At 47.5% G+C, this 18,068-nt stretch overlaps 5 protein-coding genes across 5 annotated transcripts; 1 reads left to right on the forward strand and 4 right to left on the reverse strand.

Moving 5' to 3' along the window:
- Window positions 1-6,224: 6,224 nt before the first annotated feature.
- On the reverse strand, window positions 6,225-6,903 carry F5891DRAFT_1078074 (uncharacterized protein). Its single transcript, XM_041363411.1, has 2 exons — window positions 6,806-6,903; window positions 6,225-6,771 (listed from the first exon to the last, which is right to left on the reverse strand). The coding sequence occupies exon 2, from the start codon at window positions 6,609-6,611 to the stop codon at window positions 6,267-6,269; it is 345 nt and encodes a 114-aa protein (XP_041216886.1). The 5' UTR covers window positions 6,612-6,771; window positions 6,806-6,903; the 3' UTR covers window positions 6,225-6,266.
- A 2,280-nt stretch (window positions 6,904-9,183) lies between these two features.
- On the reverse strand, window positions 9,184-11,228 carry F5891DRAFT_966993 (major facilitator superfamily domain-containing protein; the record flags this gene model as incomplete). Its single annotated transcript, XM_041376252.1, has 12 exons — window positions 9,184-9,297; window positions 9,352-9,469; window positions 9,624-9,681; window positions 9,741-9,933; window positions 9,983-10,079; window positions 10,133-10,485; window positions 10,531-10,615; window positions 10,668-10,745; window positions 10,794-10,842; window positions 10,895-10,923; window positions 10,975-11,001; window positions 11,059-11,228. The coding sequence occupies 12 exons, from the start codon at window positions 11,226-11,228 to the stop codon at window positions 9,184-9,186; spliced, it is 1,371 nt and encodes a 456-aa protein (XP_041216887.1).
- Window positions 11,229-12,151: 923 nt separating this feature from the next.
- Window positions 12,152-13,351, forward strand: F5891DRAFT_988216 (uncharacterized protein; the record flags this gene model as incomplete). The annotated part of the gene is made up of 5 exons (XM_041377987.1): window positions 12,152-12,321; window positions 12,380-12,388; window positions 12,676-12,763; window positions 13,015-13,092; window positions 13,160-13,351. 5 exons carry the CDS (start codon window positions 12,152-12,154, stop codon window positions 13,349-13,351), a joined length of 537 nt encoding a protein of 178 aa, XP_041216888.1.
- Window positions 13,352-14,068: 717 nt separating this feature from the next.
- Window positions 14,069-16,330, reverse strand: F5891DRAFT_988217 (major facilitator superfamily domain-containing protein; the record flags this gene model as incomplete). The annotated part of the gene is made up of 13 exons (XM_041377988.1): window positions 14,069-14,187; window positions 14,293-14,365; window positions 14,434-14,501; window positions 14,552-14,593; window positions 14,628-14,659; window positions 14,710-14,767; window positions 14,832-15,024; window positions 15,071-15,167; window positions 15,221-15,577; window positions 15,758-15,854; window positions 15,967-16,013; window positions 16,071-16,097; window positions 16,152-16,330. The coding sequence occupies 13 exons, from the start codon at window positions 16,328-16,330 to the stop codon at window positions 14,069-14,071; spliced, it is 1,389 nt and encodes a 462-aa protein (XP_041216889.1).
- An 805-nt stretch (window positions 16,331-17,135) lies between these two features.
- F5891DRAFT_1177571 (uncharacterized protein) lies at window positions 17,136-17,878 on the reverse strand (the record flags this gene model as incomplete). The annotated part of the gene is made up of 2 exons (XM_041365789.1): window positions 17,136-17,452; window positions 17,474-17,878. The coding sequence occupies 2 exons, from the start codon at window positions 17,876-17,878 to the stop codon at window positions 17,213-17,215; spliced, it is 645 nt and encodes a 214-aa protein (XP_041216890.1). The 3' UTR covers window positions 17,136-17,212.
- Between the last annotated feature and the right edge of the window lie 190 nt (window positions 17,879-18,068).

Below are 18,068 nucleotides of genomic sequence, written 5' to 3' on the forward strand. Positions count from 1 at the left end.
TTACCGAGCTCCGTAGCAAGTAACCATGAAGTCTCCTCGTCCGTTCCTTCATATCCGGACCATCGGACGAGGTATAGGAGTTGACATTGTCTTCTCCGACGGTCTAATTTTGAGTCCAAAACTTCGGATATCTCATATTCGGGTTCTCCGTCGACTTCGACCGGAGGCGGAGGCGATTGGATACGATTAGGAATGGTATTGAGTGTGGCTGGTTCTAATTGCGAGACATGGAAAACTGGGTGTACGGAGCGCATGGAATCCGGAAGTCGGATGGTGAAAGAATGCGTACCCGGACGAGCTATGATTTCGAACGGACCTAAGTTCTTTTCCGAGAGTTTCTTGGACGGACGGGTGGATCGGAAGTATTTTGCTTTGACGAAGACCGGATCTCCGATTTTCATATCCGGAGCAGGTTTCCGTTTGGCGTCCGCAGGTCCTTGATATCTTTCTTGTGCGTGGGCCATTTCTTCTCGGAGGAACTGATGGAGTTCGTCAAGGTCTACTGCATAGTCTCGTGCGCGGGCGGATGAGAGGTCACGTTCCGGATGAACGGATAGGTTCGGATGATATCCCTTATTGGCGAAGAAGGGTGATACTCCGGTAGTAGCACTCGGAGCGTTGTTATAAGCGAATTCTGCCAAGGGAAGTAGTTCCGACCAGTTATCCTGCTGATAGTTGCAGTATATCCGGAGGTATTGTTCAAGGGTTTGGTTCGCTCGTTCGGTTTGTCCGTCTCCTTCCGGATGATATCCGGACGTGAAGTGGAGGACCATATCTAATGCTTTTCCTAAGGACCGGAAGAAATGCGATACGAATTCTGTTCCTCGGTCCGAAGTGACATGGGATGGAACTCCGTGCTTGGAAAACACGTGGAGGACGAATAGACGAGCGAGATCCGGAGAGGTAATGGTGTCGTGGGTAGGGATGAATATAGCTTGTTTGGATAGACGGTCGATTACGACGAGGATGGCTGTAAAGCCGGATGAGTCCGGAAGGTGCTCGATGAAATCCATGGATATAGAATTCCAAGGCTTTTCCGGTATGGGTAACTGCTTGAGCAATCCGTAAGGTTTGTGTCTCGGAACCTTAGCTCGGCCGCAGGAAGTACAAGACTTGACGTAGTCTTTGACATAGGTACGGATTCCTGGCCAAGTGTACTCGCGTCGGATGATATCTAGCGTCCGGTTCTGTCCGAAGTGTCCGGACAACGGATGATCATGAGTATTCTGGAGGACGCGAAGACGGAGATTATTAGATTCCGGAACATATATACGGTTGTCGCAGCGGAGGAAACCACTATCGTCCACCGTCCATCTCGGATCCGAAGGTTCCGGAAGATGTTCGGATGCGATAGGGTCATTAGGAAGTGCGGTCAGGATGTCTTTCCGGAGCTGGTCGATATCAATCAGAACGGCTGCCCTAAGAACCGGAGTTACTAGAGTTGAGGCTCGGAGGGACGAAGCTAACTGTTCCGAAGTGAATACCGGACGGAAATTGTGAGGGTTAACTCGAGCGTAGTCCTTATCCCCCTCTTTGGGATAGACGTCCCAGCGTCTAGTAAGGGAATCCGGTTTAGCTCCGAGTTTTCCGGGACGGAAACGGATGACTAGGTTAAACTGATGGAGGAATTCCGACCAGCGGGCCTGACGGCGAGAGAGGAGTTTTGTGGTAGAGAAATACTCAAGGTTCTTATGGTCCGTGACAACGTCTATCGGCTCGGCAGAGCCTTCAAGGTAATGTCGCCACGTCCGAAAAGCTTCATGGATGGCTAGAAGTTCCTTATCGTGAGTGTCGTAGTTGAGTTCCGGAGCGGTAAGCGTCCGAGAATAAAATGCCACCGGACAAAGCTCTGAGTCCGGACATACTATGGAAAGTATTCCGGCTATAGCGTAGTCAGAGGCGTCGGTTTCTACGACTATCGGAACATTCGGAATCCAGTGCGTAAGCACCGGAGCGGACGTGAAAGCTTTCTTGAGTGTTTCAAAAGACTTCCGACAATCATCGGAAAAATCCCAAGTAACCCCCTTGCGGGTAAGACGGGTGAGCGGAACTACGATGTCCGAGTAATTGAAAATGAATCGACGATAGAAATTTGCGAATCCGAGGAAGGATTGAATATCCTTAACTTTCCGAGGTTCCGGCCAGTCAACGATGGACTGGATCTTCTCGGACGACATGGTCAAGCCGTCCGGAGATAGGATGTAACCAAGGTATTCAACGGATGTGGTATGGAACGCGCATTTTTCGGGTTTAGCATAGAGTCGATGTTTTCGGAGACGGAGAAGGACTTCTCGGACATGTTCCTTATGGGATGCAAGGTCTTGGGAATAGATGAGGATGTCGTCCAGATATACGATAACGCATACATCCAGCATATCAGCAAACACGCTATTGACAAAGCGTTGGAATGCAGCCGGAGCGTTAGTGAGACCTTCCGGCATTACCAACCATTCATATGAGCCATAACGCGTTCGGAACGCGGTCTTCCATTCGTCTCCGTCCGCTATCCGGACGAGATGATAAGCGGATCGGAGGTCGATTTTGGTATAGACTTTAGCGCGGCTCGGAGAGTCTAGGAGGTCGGTAATGAGAGGTAACGGATATCGGTCTTTCTTGGTAATCTGGTTAAGTCCACGGAAATCTACACAGAGGCGAAGGGAGCCATCCTTTTTCTTGACAAACAGGACAGGAGCTCCGTGAGAAGAGGATGAGGAACGGAGGAGTCCGGAGGAAATATTTTCATCAAGAAACTTCCGGAGGGCTGCAAGCTCAACTGCAGATAGAGAATAAATGGTTCCGAGGGGCGGACTAGTTCCTTCCTCTAACTCGATTTTGAGATCATAGGGACGATGAGGAGGAAGTTGGCTAGCTTTGCCCTTATCGAACACATCCGAGAATTCGTGATATTCCGGAGGAATTCCGGACAGGTCCGGAGGATCGGATGAAAGGGAAGCGGACCGGAGGTCTACACCGGTTGGACGAAGGTAGATGCTGAACTGTTCCGATCCTTCCAATTTGCAGGCCCGGCAAAAGGCAACCGCATTGATCAAGGAAATGTTGGGGATGGTTTTATCAGCGGAGGTTCCGGATGTAGTCGGAGGAGGTAAATCTTCCATCGGAGGATGCGGATCCGGAGACGGAAGCGACGTCGGAGGTGTCGAAGGCATTCCATGAGAAGTCGTTCGGAAATCGATGCTGCCCGAAACCCAGTCAATCAACGGATTGTGTAGGGTGAGCCAGCTATATCCAAGAACGATAAAACAAGAAGAATCCAACGGAGTAACGTAAAACGTATCGGAGGTAACTACACCGGACGGAAAACAGATAGGCAAATCTATAGCTTCGGAAATCATATTATTACAAGTACCATCAAACAAACGGAGAGAAAGCGGAGATATCGGATATGTAGGAATTTTATTTTTTCGGACGAAATCAGAGTCTATAAAACAGTGAGAGGAACCACAATCAATTAGTGAAGGAAAATCAGAAATATCAGGAAAAGTAGGAATAGAAACGTATGGACAAAGAGAGTTCGGATCGGAAAGAGAAACAGCATTGAGACGTAGCTCCGTTGCACGGGTAGAGTCAACGCAACCCTCATCCCGTGCGGAGTCGGGAGGGTTGCGGACTATTTTTTTGCTTCATCCGAAGCCTCCGGTTTGTCTTCCGGAGTTACTACTGCAGCGCGGCCTTTGGCAGCGCGCGAAGTAGACTTGGTGCATTCCCGAGCCGAATGGCCGGGTCCACCGCAGAATAGACAGAGTTTGTTATCCATCCGTCTCTTACGTTCTTCGGACGTGAGCTTCCCGTCCTTTCCTAACTTGGAGGTAAGGTCCGGAGGTTTAGAAACGGAGGATGATGCGGAAGTAGCGGGTTTGTCGGATTTGTACCTCGAAGGTCCGGACGAGTTGGAATTCGTCCGATCGGACGTGGTTTGCTTAGGAGGAATGGAGGTGGTGGGTTTAGTTTCGCGGGCGACTTCTCCCTTCCGTTCCCAGTATCGAGCGTCGATAGTCTGGGCAAGGATCTTGTATTCGGAAAGGGTGGAAGGTTTACCCATGCGACTGATTTCGTCTTTGATACGAGCCGGAAGTCCGTTATAGAATTGGCGTCTTAGGGCACCGTCACCCCAGCCACGGACTTGTGAAGCAAGACGCTGAAATTCAACAACATATTTATTAATGCGTTGTCCGTCACGCATATGAAGTTGCTCCAATTGCATTTCCGCATCTCCGGACGGATCGTGCGGTCCGAAATTGGTTTGGAGTTCAAGCATGAACGCGGAGTAATCATCCATCCAATCCGGACGATCATCGTCCTCGTCGGCTAGGAGATCCGGTTCGAACCACTCGAGTGCCATACCCTTAAGGTAGGATTGGGCGAAGTTGACTTTTGCCCGTCCGGAATGGAAGGCTTTGGGTTTGCTTTGGAAGTGGAGCTCGCATTGGACGAAGAATGCACGAAGCTTCCGAGGCTCAGTGCCATCGAAAGTATCGGGCTCACGGATCTTGACTTTAGAATCTTCGGACGAGGTCGGACGACGATTGTTGCGTGCGAGATTGTCGATGGCTTGAGAAAGCCGAAGCATGACACGGTCTTGTGGGTTTAACCCGTCAAATTCATCATCGTTGTCATCCGGTTCATCATCCGGATCACCTCCGAAGTCATCCGGAGGGTTTCCACCAGGAGTATCTTCATCGTCCGGAGGTCCTTCGTCATCCGGATCACCTCCGGCAGGAGTGCGCGTAGGGGTTTCCGGATGCGGACGATTCATGAGTTGCGAAATACTTTGAGCAGGACCGCGTGATACACGGCGCTGAGAGAAACTGGTGAAGGCGTTAACTACGGATGTCGGATCGCGTCGGGTGGACGAAAGTCCGACAGCGTGCAAAGCGGCTTGGTTTACTTTAGTAGGAGCCATGATATGAGTAAGTGTACTTGGAAAGGTGTGAGTTTGAATATACTGTTAAGGTCGTACTCTCGTAAGATCGGATCCGAAGGACTTCGGCCTCAGCTCGTACGCTGTGCCCCTTTCCCAAGTACTGTCCCTTATTTCAAAGTACTAACGATAACGCGTCCGAAGGTCCGGACGGGTCTCGTAGTATATCCGGAAGTCTTCCGGATATCGGAAACGCGTATAAGGCTAATCCGGACGTATCCGAACTAGAAACTAACAGAGTAAAGACTACCCGAAGGTAGAGCCGAGGATATAGACTATCGGAATCTATCCGAAGTCTCGGAGAGTGACAAGAGTAAGGAGAACTCAAGTCCGGAGGACAGAAAGAGGACAAACTAAGATGATATTCGAACTGAGGTACTACAGGACATATACACGAGTTTATATACTATGAGGATAACGGAAGTATCAGTAAGCAAGGGTCCGAGGCTATGTACGAAGCATGTGCAAAGGTTATCAAACGCGAGTCGGAAATGAGACATAGGTTAACGGATCAGTAATCATACCGGTAATAAGCATAACCGAAACACCGGGAAGAGGAAATACCGAATAGGCTGTGTTTAACGTTATATGAAACAGGAAATGAATTAGAAAGCTTATCGTAAATCGGATCGGAAGCGGATCTATACATCGGACCGGACCGGATCTCAGGGTCCGAAGTCCGGAAGAGAAGCGTGAATATATGGGATATGACAGACGATCACAACAGTGATATCTCGTGCTGAGAGTCCGAGGTCGGCTCCTACAGAAGAGCAGGAGTCGCGTACGTTTGCGGAGGCGAACGATGATAGCGGTTTACAGGCAGAAGGGGTCTCAAGTCCTTCTGAAGGTACGGATCTGATGTCAAGCAGGTAGCTTTAGCAAGACAAAGGTTTCAAGGTAAAACCCAGTAGGATTAAAGTAAGGAACATCTACTTTAATCGTCGACCTTATATAAGGCTACTCTATCGTATCTAAGCTCAGCTTGAAGCTGGGTTCTAAGTGCTTATCTATCGAGTCAGAGATACCATGCATGAGGCAGGCTTCTATCAGTACATGAGGCAACACGAGGCTTGCCTTCTATCTTGATAACATATATAGGTCTTCTAGACCTATGTCGTCATATCATGTAAGCGATCCAGATCGCTTACCTAATCCGGCATCTTCCGGACTTCTCTTCTATTCGTCATCTGTCATCAAGGCCTAAAGGCCCGGTTATCGTGTCGTTGCCGTGCAGGGTGGCAGAGGGCTGGTCGAGTAGCTGGGGGCTCTCGTAGTGACTGTAACAACTATATAGCTACTACTACATTGTTTCTTTCAGTGTACTGCACTATGGTACCTTGTTTTCTGTCAGACTGTCTGTCCTCGAGAAACACTTTTTCGTTTCCTCCGCGAGTCGCTCAATCCTGTTATCTTCTATCCGAAGGTCTTCGTTTGGATGTTGAAGGAATAGATCATTGTCGAAGTCTCTGAGAAGACGTATGCATTCTCGGCCGTGACTTCTGGATAGTGCGACGTATGCATTGAAGGGAGATAGGCGAAAACATGTTGTTCTTCCAATGTCCACTAAAACGTGATCAATCGTCTGTCCTTGTGCTTTAAAGTCGGTAAATGCGTAAGCTGGTGTTACAGGGAGTTGACGCCGCGTGATTCTTGTAGAAGGACCTGTGCCCATGGAAAATTTAATTTCGCAAGGTAACACTGGTATGTGCTGAGGCAGAAGTCCGTGCAATGGCGGTAAATCGCAGAAGTCGAGGTGAATGATAACAAATGCAGGGGGATAACGCAAGAATGCTCTCTTTGCTTCCACAGCGTTGCTCCCAATCTTTGGCTCTCTGGGATCCAGAATCTCACTGAAAATGAAAGCACATTGATTGTCTGAGGTACTTAGCAGTTCAAATACGCTAGGTTGCATGGTGTTTCGATAGATAGATAGTAAATACGATGTTTAGGGTCGCGGCGTAAAATTATAGGATTAATTTTTATTTATTCATCACATTATTACCAACATATTAACAAAAAAGGGAGTTGTCCGAAAACGACGAATATTGGAAGGGAAGCGCGCTAGCTTCGCCCTGTGGGCGGAGCTCTGGGCGCGAGGGAGTTGCACGGTCTAAGTTATTACTTTGTTATTCAGAAAACGACAAGTATTGGAAGGGAAATCGGAGGTAGGTGATAAGTTCGCATCATCGTATCACGTTGTATGGCGTCACTGTATTTACTATTATTTGGAAATCACATAAAATGATCCATGTGAACCTGACCTTGCTTCGCAAGGTAACTTTGAATCATTGTTGATGATCAACATATGAGTGTCTGCCTGCGTACAGGCTCTATAGTGCTATATTTACCTCTCACCAAATTTACAGTGCTTGTTCTCTGCGTTCATACTACTAGTATGCATATTGCGCGTCAGTCCTATATTGTTGCATTACCTTCAATTCGTTCATCTATGTTGGTTTTCAGACGCAGGGTCAAGTGTTGTCTCACTGCGTCAAGCCTCGACCTCACCCTGCCAAGCTCGATCCACTCTCTATACCCTGCACCACCACGTCAAGCCCCAACCATGGCATGTCAGAAGCCTCGTTTAGGCTGGGTCAAGCATCACTCACACCACGACAAGTTCTCCCAAATATCCTCGCAGTCTCTGTACTAATACCAACATCCACACTCTATGCCGCGTCAAGCTTTCAAGGCCTACTACAGTGCCGCGTCAACCATAGCACATGCCGCGTCAGTTGCCGCGTCACATGCGCGTCACGCCGCGTCAAACCTCGTCACTGCCGCGTCAAACTTCATTCATGCCGCGTCAGACCTCCCTAGGCCTCACCACCTCCACATGCCGCGTCAAACCTCACCACCTCAACTGTCACGCTGTCCGTATAACTTAGGTATATTTTATTTTCAATCTGTCATAATGATTGATATTCTAATAGTGTTCCTTTTCATCCTGACAGAATTAGACGTCGTACACTGTAATTGTCTATAGGCAGTGATAGATTTATTTTACTGAGCATTCTTTCGTTTTGTCTCCTCTGGCCTAGAGAAGAAACCCTTATTATCGCGCAGATGGCTTGGGCTGATCTCATGATAAGCTATCCTACCAATAGCTTCGTGGCTGACGTCGACCTCGAGTGTCTGACCGCACTAGAAGCAAGGATGTTCGAGGATTCCGAAGAAGCAGGACCTGCAGGCAATCAGCAGTGGGGTTTGGATGCTGGCCAACATCACAGGCGATAAAATGTGTATCTCGGAATTCCTGATGAATAGGTTTCTGCAAGAGATTATAGTGAGAGTGAACTTGAAGTGAGGAAGACATTACCTGCTTCGTTCGATAGATCTCTAACTTATGTGATTGACAGCGCGGCCCTTTATTCAGTGATAACTCTGATGCTACATCTTTGGAGTCTGCAGACGAGCTATCCGAAGCTGTAGTTCCTTCTCTGCCGGCCGAAGAATGTCCGCCCGTTAAACGTCGATGTGCTCCACAGGCTCGAAGGGTCCAGAGAGGGAGGAAAAGAAAATAGTCATTGGCTTATGTATACCTAGTTGTACATGGCCCTATGGCAAATAAAATCACAAAGGAATGGTCGTGAATTCGTCCAACTTGATCTGGAAGTCGAATATAATGGCGCGTCAAGGCTCGTCAGTGCCGCGTCACGGCCGCGGCAGGCGCGGCAGGATCGCGTCAAAATAGCTACGCCCGACAAAACACACCCAGACATGTCCCTCAGACTTTGGGGCGGAGTCTGCGCAGACTTAACACAGACCGGCCAAAATATTTCCTACATGCCCTCGGCGCCCTTACATACCATCCCCGACACACTGCGTTAGCGATGGAGGAGGTCCAAAACGACGCATGTAGTGTGTAGAATAGGTTTGACAAGGAAGGTTTCCTGGTGAAGATGACGAGAGATGTGGAGGCTGTTGAGCGGAAGGCCTGTCTTGTGTTGTTTCGTTATTTCTTTTTGTTATGAATCTCGCACTCACGTATATGCCTTCTAGGTGGTGACCATCGTGGACCCCACTTAAAACTTGTAATGTATGGGTTGATGAGTTCTGTTACGGAGGGTATATGGCGGCCTATTGTCAGCAGAGCGGCACTGTTTAATCTCGAGGCGAAAGCTTGGACGAACTAGCCTTACGGTTTTTAGGACCACGACTTGCCAGTATCCGTATACTCATCGAATCATTTAACGATTGGAACAACAATAACGCAGGCAACACAGATGTAATAACAGCTTCACTCATGGCTCAACTTCAACAGCCTGAGTATCTAATGGTAATACATCCACGCGCTGCTTTCTTAGAAACTTGTATCGCATGATAGTGAACACCATGCTACCAGCAAGTGAAACGATCTGTTATGTAGTCGAGAGCTGACGTGAATTCTGGAGAAAATAGCAGCGACTCACCCCAGAGAACACAGCCGGTATCCACCAGATATAACTGGCTGTTAGCAGAGCGCCGCATATGGGTGTTCCTGGATAACGGGTTAGCATATGAAGCAAGAAACGACACCACTGAACCCACCTATCAAACTTGCGACTCCTGCACAGGCGATCGCATAACAAGTTAGAACACCATCGAAGTAATTATGATACCCACCAAGAGCGAATAAACAAATGCCCATGCGTGCACTACAATCCGGATTAGTTTGTACATCCCATTTCAAATGGTCACTCACCCAAGCTCAGAGAGGTCAGGCGTCAAAAGAGCCATAAGTGGAGGCCCCATCGCATTGCCTGCGTGAAATGATGAACTTATTTGAAACTTGGGCATCGTGTGGGGGAAAAGTACTTACACACCCCAGAAACATAGCCATACACCACGCCGAGCACAACGACGCTGGCCAAGCTACTCAACCCAATCATGCCAAAAATGAGCACACCGCATGAGAATGACGACATTATCATCAAGTCCGGGACTCCCGTGAATGCCGCAATGAACCCCGATGTAAATCGCCCTAAGCAACTGGACCCATTTAAGATCACTAACTAGAAATTCTGTCAGAAGGTGAATGACTTGCGTAGTGCTAAAACCCACAGAGTAAAACGAAAAATTGACGCTGATACCGTGCTTGATGGTGTCCAGTTGAAAGAAGAATAATGGGTAGTAGAAGCTGATCTGGAAAATAAAGCCCCTGCGGGATGGTTATTTGGAGGAATCAGAGAGAATGTGCGTAGCAGGTCTCACGCTGTCATCATGAGTACAAATGGTAGATCGTGAATACATTTTCTAGACGCCACGATATAATTCACTGGTGTCGCCGGCGGATCAAGGCGAGTTCGCATGCATAGACATGCAGTTAAGAGAAACAAACTGATCAACCCTGCGCTTACACGGACGCCATTGGCGAAACCCAGAGGGCCGTTGAGGAGGTTATTTAGCACGATCGGATGGATGATAGCACCTAGCGATGTGCCTATAGCTATAAATGTCATAACCAGTGTGCGCCTGCGTCGGAAGTGATGGGAAATAATAGCCATGCTAGGGATGTATGTGAGCCCAAATGCGATACCCAAACCTAAGCCTTGCGAGAAGAATATCTAGAACTGCGTCAAAAAATGAGATTTTGAAATTGAGGAAGTTACCTGGTAGTATTGATTAGGCTTTGAAAAAGACAACAAGAACAGAGATAAACTCTGCAGAAGTGATCCGGTAATCATGAGATGGTAACTAGCGAAGCTTGCTGAGTGTTATGGAGAACCCCCAACAAATCTATACTCACAAATATCCTCGGTCATGTAGCGAACCTGATACGAGGCCAACGGTCAGGAGTAAAAAAGCGCTCGTGCTCCCGATCCATCTACAAGTCTTGAAGGTTTCCGCTATGAAAATGCAAGTAGAAACTCACGATATAGCAGACGATGTCTCATTTGTTAGGTAGTGTTGAGTATAAAAGTCTGGAGGGCAATGCGTTAAATGTCCCATGTTCGCTTTAGTCTGCAACAATACCTTGATAGACACCAAATGAAGCAGCATACCTGTCAACTCGAGTTAGTTACAGAACTATTCCCTGCCAGCACCGAACTCACCCCACCCCGCAAAACTGCACAAGAAAGCTAAGTAGGTCAAGTTAGAACCAAGCCTCGCGTCCAAAAGAGTATGAGTCTTCTTACGCTCCAAAAGCAGTGGCCCAACCTGTCAGACCCCCTTCGACAAACTCATGAGGGTTTGAGGGCCAATCTTTGGTGACTTGACATACGTCCGATGTCACTGGGCACCCTTTTTCCTCTTGGAGGCTTGTCTCTTTTGTATGAACTGTTCGAGATTCAGATTCGGCTGCCATCTAGGGCTGGGAGAACTGACAATAACAATAAGTACAGTATCTTGGGTATTTGTATGCACATGACCATATGACCGTCAAGTCGAACAACTGACGCGGTGGTAACGTCAAGATATCGACTTTGACGGGGTTTATATGATTAGAATCTGCAAATAGACATTTCTTCGGGCCTAGTCGACTCTTGAAACAAGGATACAGCAAGACTAAGGTTGTTGGCAGAACCCGGAACCGGTCTGGAAAAACTGTTCAAGTTGTGCTTGGTCTATGGCAGAACTCACGCAAACTTTGAGCTCGTTTGGTAACTGTTGCGTAAGCCCAAATTTCGAAATACAAATATGTGCGTTGCTGTCAGTTTTTCGTAGGCAGCTTGAACTCCCTATGCGAAGGAGGGTGACGTGTTACATACGTTGACTATCTCTGCGGAAGCATAGTATGGTACGTGAAAAGCTGAGCTCAAGAACAGGTGAGTCTTGAAGCTTGAAGATACCAGTCTGGCAGAATTCCGACGTATTCAAGACTCGCGGAGATGTCATGTGGGTCTGATAACACATTTGATTTTGAATTCCATAGAACATAAAAATCAACTCACGTCAGGTGGTGTGGTATGCTGGAGAACGCCCGCTCGCGTCACTGTTCCAAGCAATTCCAAAAATCATCTACTCAAGGTCTTTGCCCTGACGATGCTCTCGATTATAGGGCATAGAGCACGCATTCTATGATCTCGGCACAACACAATCAGTGCAATGGTGTAATCTCTCAATTGACACATTTGAAACACTGAGAAAAATTTGTGCCAAAGATATTTAAAGTGACGTTGTTCGAAAATCCTTGCACTTCAATAATTATCGTATAGGACTCGGAGGCCGTGCTCCTGTGCAGCTCTGATGGAGGCAGCAAGCATGTATACATCATGATACGACGAAGACATGCAAAGCGCAGATTCAGAGATCTTCTCCGCAGTCGCATCATTTGGCCAGGAGAAACGTGTTTTGAGCCAAGGTGGAGGAGATACAGTGCCGTTGGTTGTGGATGGGAAAATAACCTGTTTTCGGGCTGGAGTGACTGTCGCCAGGCCACGGGAGCGAGTTGATGCACGGTTTGTGCGTGGTGGTACATATGGAGTACGGCTTCTAGACACGTACAACCTAACGCAGGTGTGAAAGGTAAGTGAACAACATATCCATCTCATTGTGCTCACCATTACACCCGCCATAGACATGCTGCCATAAAGCATTGTACTCGAAAGCTGTGGTCAACGCTTACTGTGACGCACTGAGAAAGCGGGACTAGGCTGGTCACAGAGACGGTTGGGACACCAGAGAACCAGAGCAAGAGTCAGCATAAGACATAGGAAACTATTGAGACAAGTTTGTGGGGCATCTGAGGGCACAAAGATTACCCGAGTTGGCTGGCACCCTTACATACGATCCCCCGACTCTCACTGCGTTAGCGTCGAGCGATGGAAGAGGGCTTTGTCGAACAGAAATTACCCTCGTATTGATCCGATTACCTCCGGACTTCCGGTCCTGCACGGTGGCGTAAGTAAAGTCCTAATTCTCCTCTAGTGGTTCATGCAAGGTTCATGCACAGTGCACACCTTCAACGTCGGTTTTCAGATGCCGTTGATATTGGCGTTCTGATGACATCACCGTGAGCAGCGATGACTCCACATGGTTTTTCTTTCCCGAAGACTATCATTCCATACCTGTTCCTGATATGCCCGCGTCTATAGAAGTGGCTCGAGTGCCACTAGAACTATGTCAGTCCAGACGACGTGCGTAGTGTACAGAATAGGTTCGACGAGGAGGGTTTTCTGGTGGATGCCGTTTGGTTGGATATTGAGTGTACGGAGGATGTTGAGCGGAAGGTCTGTTTTGTTTTATTTCGTTCTTTATTTTATTCTTTGTTGTCTTGCGCTCATATATACCTCCCAGGTGGTAACCATCGTGAACCCCCACTTACAACGCTCAAACGACTACCCAGTATCCAAGCGCGCATCCGAACTTGGAGTCCTCGTTCAACCCAAGAGCAGCAATGGCGACCAGCTCCAGCTCATGGGTTCACTTTTTCCATCCTGCTTCTTGGGACTTTTGGATCTCACACTTCAAGACGAGGACTATCGATGATCAATCACGGTGGAGTTGGACGGAGAGCACTGATAATCTTGGTATTTGGCATGATATGAACTAGGTTTTTTTTTCGATGCTAGAGTGGCTTGCTTATCTAGTATTCGCGAATACAAAATGCTAGCCGTCAGTGTTTATCCCGCACTTGATAAGAAGCCTTTCGAGTGTTGTTTTGGATGGTAGGAGGGAGCTTGAGTGGGAATTTACCTCGGAGGCGGGAATATCGGTCGTTAAAGGTCCTGCGGTGCGCACGGTGGATGATTGGACTGTCGCTGTGAAATTGGAGTGAGATATATATATTTAGATCGTTTGTGCTTTGAGTCGTGAGCGTTCTTTGTTTTTATGATTTGATCAATTGTCTTTGACGCGCAAGGCTTGCTTCGAAACGATATACGACACACTTTTTGAACTTTTGCCATATCAACAAGTATAGCTACAAAGTTAAATCGAGAACCTGCTTTACTTTTGCTTTTGCGCTTGCACTTAGAGTCTGCGTTCGCCATCAATGGTGACCTTGAGACTCTGCAAAGGAACGGCCAGCTGTCATCTTCAATAGACCTGACATTGAAATCGGGATGTTCATTCCCCATCTAATTTGCGCTGCAGTTTACTCTGGGCGCACGTGTTTTTGCCTCATTGTTGAAGTTCTGCATAGGGGAAACTTCATACTAGATTGAAGAGACTGTCGATCAGAGCAAAAAAACCACATCCGGCAAATCACTTCAGGTTCCTCTTCTTCTCGCGTATCGGAATCCGATTGAAAGAAGTTGCAAGACCTGGTTGTTTATCATCCCGATGGCAATCCAGCGACACAGAATATATTTGAAGAATGCATACTGTAACGTATCTAGTGAAAAGGACCTATTACACCCAGTGTCGTTAGCCGACTACAAGAGAATTAAGTCTTCGATCTGGTAGCCATGAACCGGATCAAGACTTACCTAGGACGCGCTGCCTTTTGAGAAACACATATCGCATGACGATAAACATTATGGCGGCAGCCAGTGAAACAGTCTGTCATGTAATTGATTTAATTTACTCAACGTGAACTCTAGAGCAAATGATAATAACGGTCGACTCACCCCGGAGAACAGACCGGGTATCCACCAGGTATAATTAGATGTTAGCAGGGCGCCAGATATAGGTGCTCCTGGATAAAGAATCAGAATCCGAAGAAAGAACCGATACCATTGGACTCACCGATCAAACCTCCGAATCCTATAGTGATCGCGACAAGTTTGACTAACATGGAAGTAATAGTAATGATAATATTCACCAGCAGCAAAGAGACAGATGCCCATCCGTGCGCTATGATCCATGTGAGATGGTTTGTACGTTCAAACGTAATGATCACTTACCCAAGCTCAGAGAGGTCGGGCGTTAGAGTAGCTACGAGTGGAGGCGCCATCGCAACGTCTACATGTAACGATAAACTCATCTGCAACTTCCATACCGATGATAGCTGAAAAATTTGACTTACTCAGCCCTGAAAAATAACCATAAAGCATGCCAAGCACAACGACGCTGGCCAAGTTACTCAGCCCAATCATGCCCAAAATGAGCACACCGCACGAGGTTGACGCCACTATGGTTAAATTCAGAACCCCCGTGAATGACGCAATCAACCCTGACGTGAATCGTCCCAAGCAATTGGACCCATTTAAAATCACTAACTAGAGATTTTGTAAGTAGATGCATGACCTGCGTAGTGGAACCCACAGAGTAAAACGAAAATTTAACGCTGATACCGTGCTTGATGGAGTCGAGCTGGAAGAAGAATAACGGATAGTAGAAGCCCGTTTGGAGAAGAAAGGTCCTACAGGATGGCTAGTTGAAGGAATTCGAGAGAAGGTACGCAGCAGGTCTCACCCTGCTATCAGGAGCATGAACGGTACATCATAAATGCATTTTCTAGCTACCGCAATATAGTTCACTGGTGTCGCCGGCGGATCAAGGCGAGTTCGCATGGATAGACATGCAGTCAAGAGAAATAAGCTGGTAAACCCTGCGCTTACACGGACGCCATTAGCAAAACCAAGAGGACCGTTGAGGAGGTTATTGAGCATGATCGGATGGATGATAGCACCCAGCGGTGAACCCGTAGCGACGAACGTCATAACCAGTGTGCGTCTCCGTCGGAAGTGATGGGAGATGACAGCCATGGTAGGAATATACACAAGCCCCGACGCAATACCCAAGCCTAAGCCTTGAGAAAGAAAGATCTTTCTGAGTCAAGAAAAAACAAGACTATAAAGCCAGGTGACGTTACTTGGTAGTAGTGATTGGGTTTCGACATAGACAACATGAACAGAGATAAACTGTGCAGGAACGATCCGGCAATTATGAGATGGTAACTAATGAAGCTCGCTGAGTATCGTCGAGAACTTCCAACATATCTACACTCACAAGTATCCTCGGTCATGCAGTGAACCTGACACGAGGCTCACGGTCATGAGTAAAAACGCAGTCGTGCTCCCGATCCATCTACAAGTCTTGAGGATATCTGCCATGAAAAAGCAAATATAAACTCACGATATAGCAGACGACGTCTCATTTGTTAGGTAATGTTGAGTATAAAAGTCTGGAGGGCAATATGTTGAATGGTCCATGCTCACGTTCGTCTGCAGCAATACCTTGATAAACACCAAACGAAGTAATATACCTATTAAGTTGAGTCAGTCACAGAGCAATTTCCCGCCAACACCTGCATGAGACTCACCCAAACGCACAAAACTGCACGAGAAAACTAGGTAGATCAAGTTAGAACCAGGTCCCTGTCCAAGAGTATGAGTCTTCTTACGATCCAAAAGCAGTTGCCCAACCTGCTAAACCACCTTCGGAAAACTCGTGCAGGCTTGAGGGAAGGTCCCAATTATTGGAAATATGACATACTTCCAATGTCTCTGAGCACTCCTTGTTCTCTTGAGGGACAACCCCTTCTGTAGTATGAACCGTTCGATGTTCAGATTCGGCTGCCATCCTGGGCTGGGAGAACTGACAATCACAGTAAGTACAAAACTTGGGTATTTATATGCACACACCTGATCGTGATTCTATGTCCGTCAAGTCGGCCGACTGATGTGGCAATATGGACGAATTTGCAAACGGACATTCTTTCGGACCAAACCGATGGTCAACTCTGGAAAAAAAGAAGAACAGTTAGCTGATTCCAAGGGCGGCCAAGGTGAAGCATAGCCCATGTGCGAAAGCAACCCTGATCCTGCGGTGATGAGTGGGAGCTAACATCTGGAAGGAACAGACACATGTGTCCGTGAAGGTGGTTCGAGGTATTGGTATTTTGGAGTTGGAGTTGGAGTTGGAGCCATACCGCGGGCGACGGGCGTGGCTTAGTGGTATGTTATGTTGTGCATATGATCGCTTCAATCCTCTTGTTGGTTTTCTGCAGTATTTACAGATTCAGATCAGACAAGCCATATAGACACTAGCATTTAGTATTACATACGAGCGGAAGTCCGAGGATCTTCGAATACTGACTATCGTTTTAACAAGGATCCTCTCACTTCAATGATTATCGAAACGAGTCGGAAGCAGGCTGCCGGTACTCCCATGCGGCTGAGGGCCACTGGGAGGAATTACAGTGCCATTGGCCGTGTTGCGGATGCGAACATCCAAAATTTGTAATTGCTTTCAAGCTGGAGTACTAATTATCAGTATCAGGTCAAGGGAACTATGTGTTGGTGTACTGGGCATGGTGGTGTGAAGTTGAGAAATGTACTAGTAGGACTCAACGTCCAACATTCAGCTAAGACTTCGAAGTCCGGTGTTTTGCTTCTGTTTGTATTTTTGACTCGTCGTATTCATCTCATTTTGCTAAGTGCCTCACACCAGACATACGAGCGCTCATTCAGAAAGTAATGGTCGACACCTTCGGAGATACTTGGGTCGCAATGCATCATCGACCTCAGTAATTTCCCATTCTCCCAAACGACCGTACCAACACATCACAAATGACTTGGACAGCGCAACGCTGCCTGGCGACATGTTGAATCCCAGCAAGCACACGCTGCCTTCAACAATATTTCGAATTTCGACGGCATTGTGGTCCAGTGGGATGTTTAGTTCGGCTAGGAGGGACTCGGACTACATCTATTTTGCACGAACTTGAATGGCATTTGTGTCTAGTTCTGTTGATTTATACGCCCAGACTCGCTCAGTCAGCGATGGACTCTCGGCGGACTTCAAGTTCGCTTTCTGTCCTGCACGGGATTTACTCGCTGTAGTGACTTTCCATCCAGACATGTGAGTAAGTAAACGTTTACATCTTTTCAGCCAGTTCACTCCTAAGCTAAACTCATACGGGCGGTCATAGCCATGCATGCGATATCTATGGACATTGGGATCTGTGTGGGAAGTCCATGCATCTTGCACGCTCTCAGCGACCAACTTCAAATGGTTACCGTCGATTGCGAGTGCCGGTGCAGCACGCAAAGCATCGGGGTTTCCGAGGCTCGGAGGTACTGTAAAAGCTGCAGTACATTGACCCGGCGATATCGACAGTTGATGCATGCCATCGGCTTCTGTGGGAAGAGCACCAACCCTTCTGATTCAGGGAAAGAACTGTTAAAGCGTGAAAGAAGGCTGAACTAAACTCCGGCGGATCGGACACGCGGATTTCAATGCACGAAGGTTAGGGAAGAGTAATGTGGGAGGAAAGCACGCGAAATGTAGGACACGACCTTTGATAGTAAACGACGTA

This window comes from Suillus fuscotomentosus (genome assembly GCF_016647785.1).
Source record: "Suillus fuscotomentosus strain FC203 chromosome Unknown F5891scaffold_205, whole genome shotgun sequence".
NCBI lineage: Eukaryota > Fungi > Basidiomycota > Agaricomycetes > Boletales > Suillaceae > Suillus > Suillus fuscotomentosus.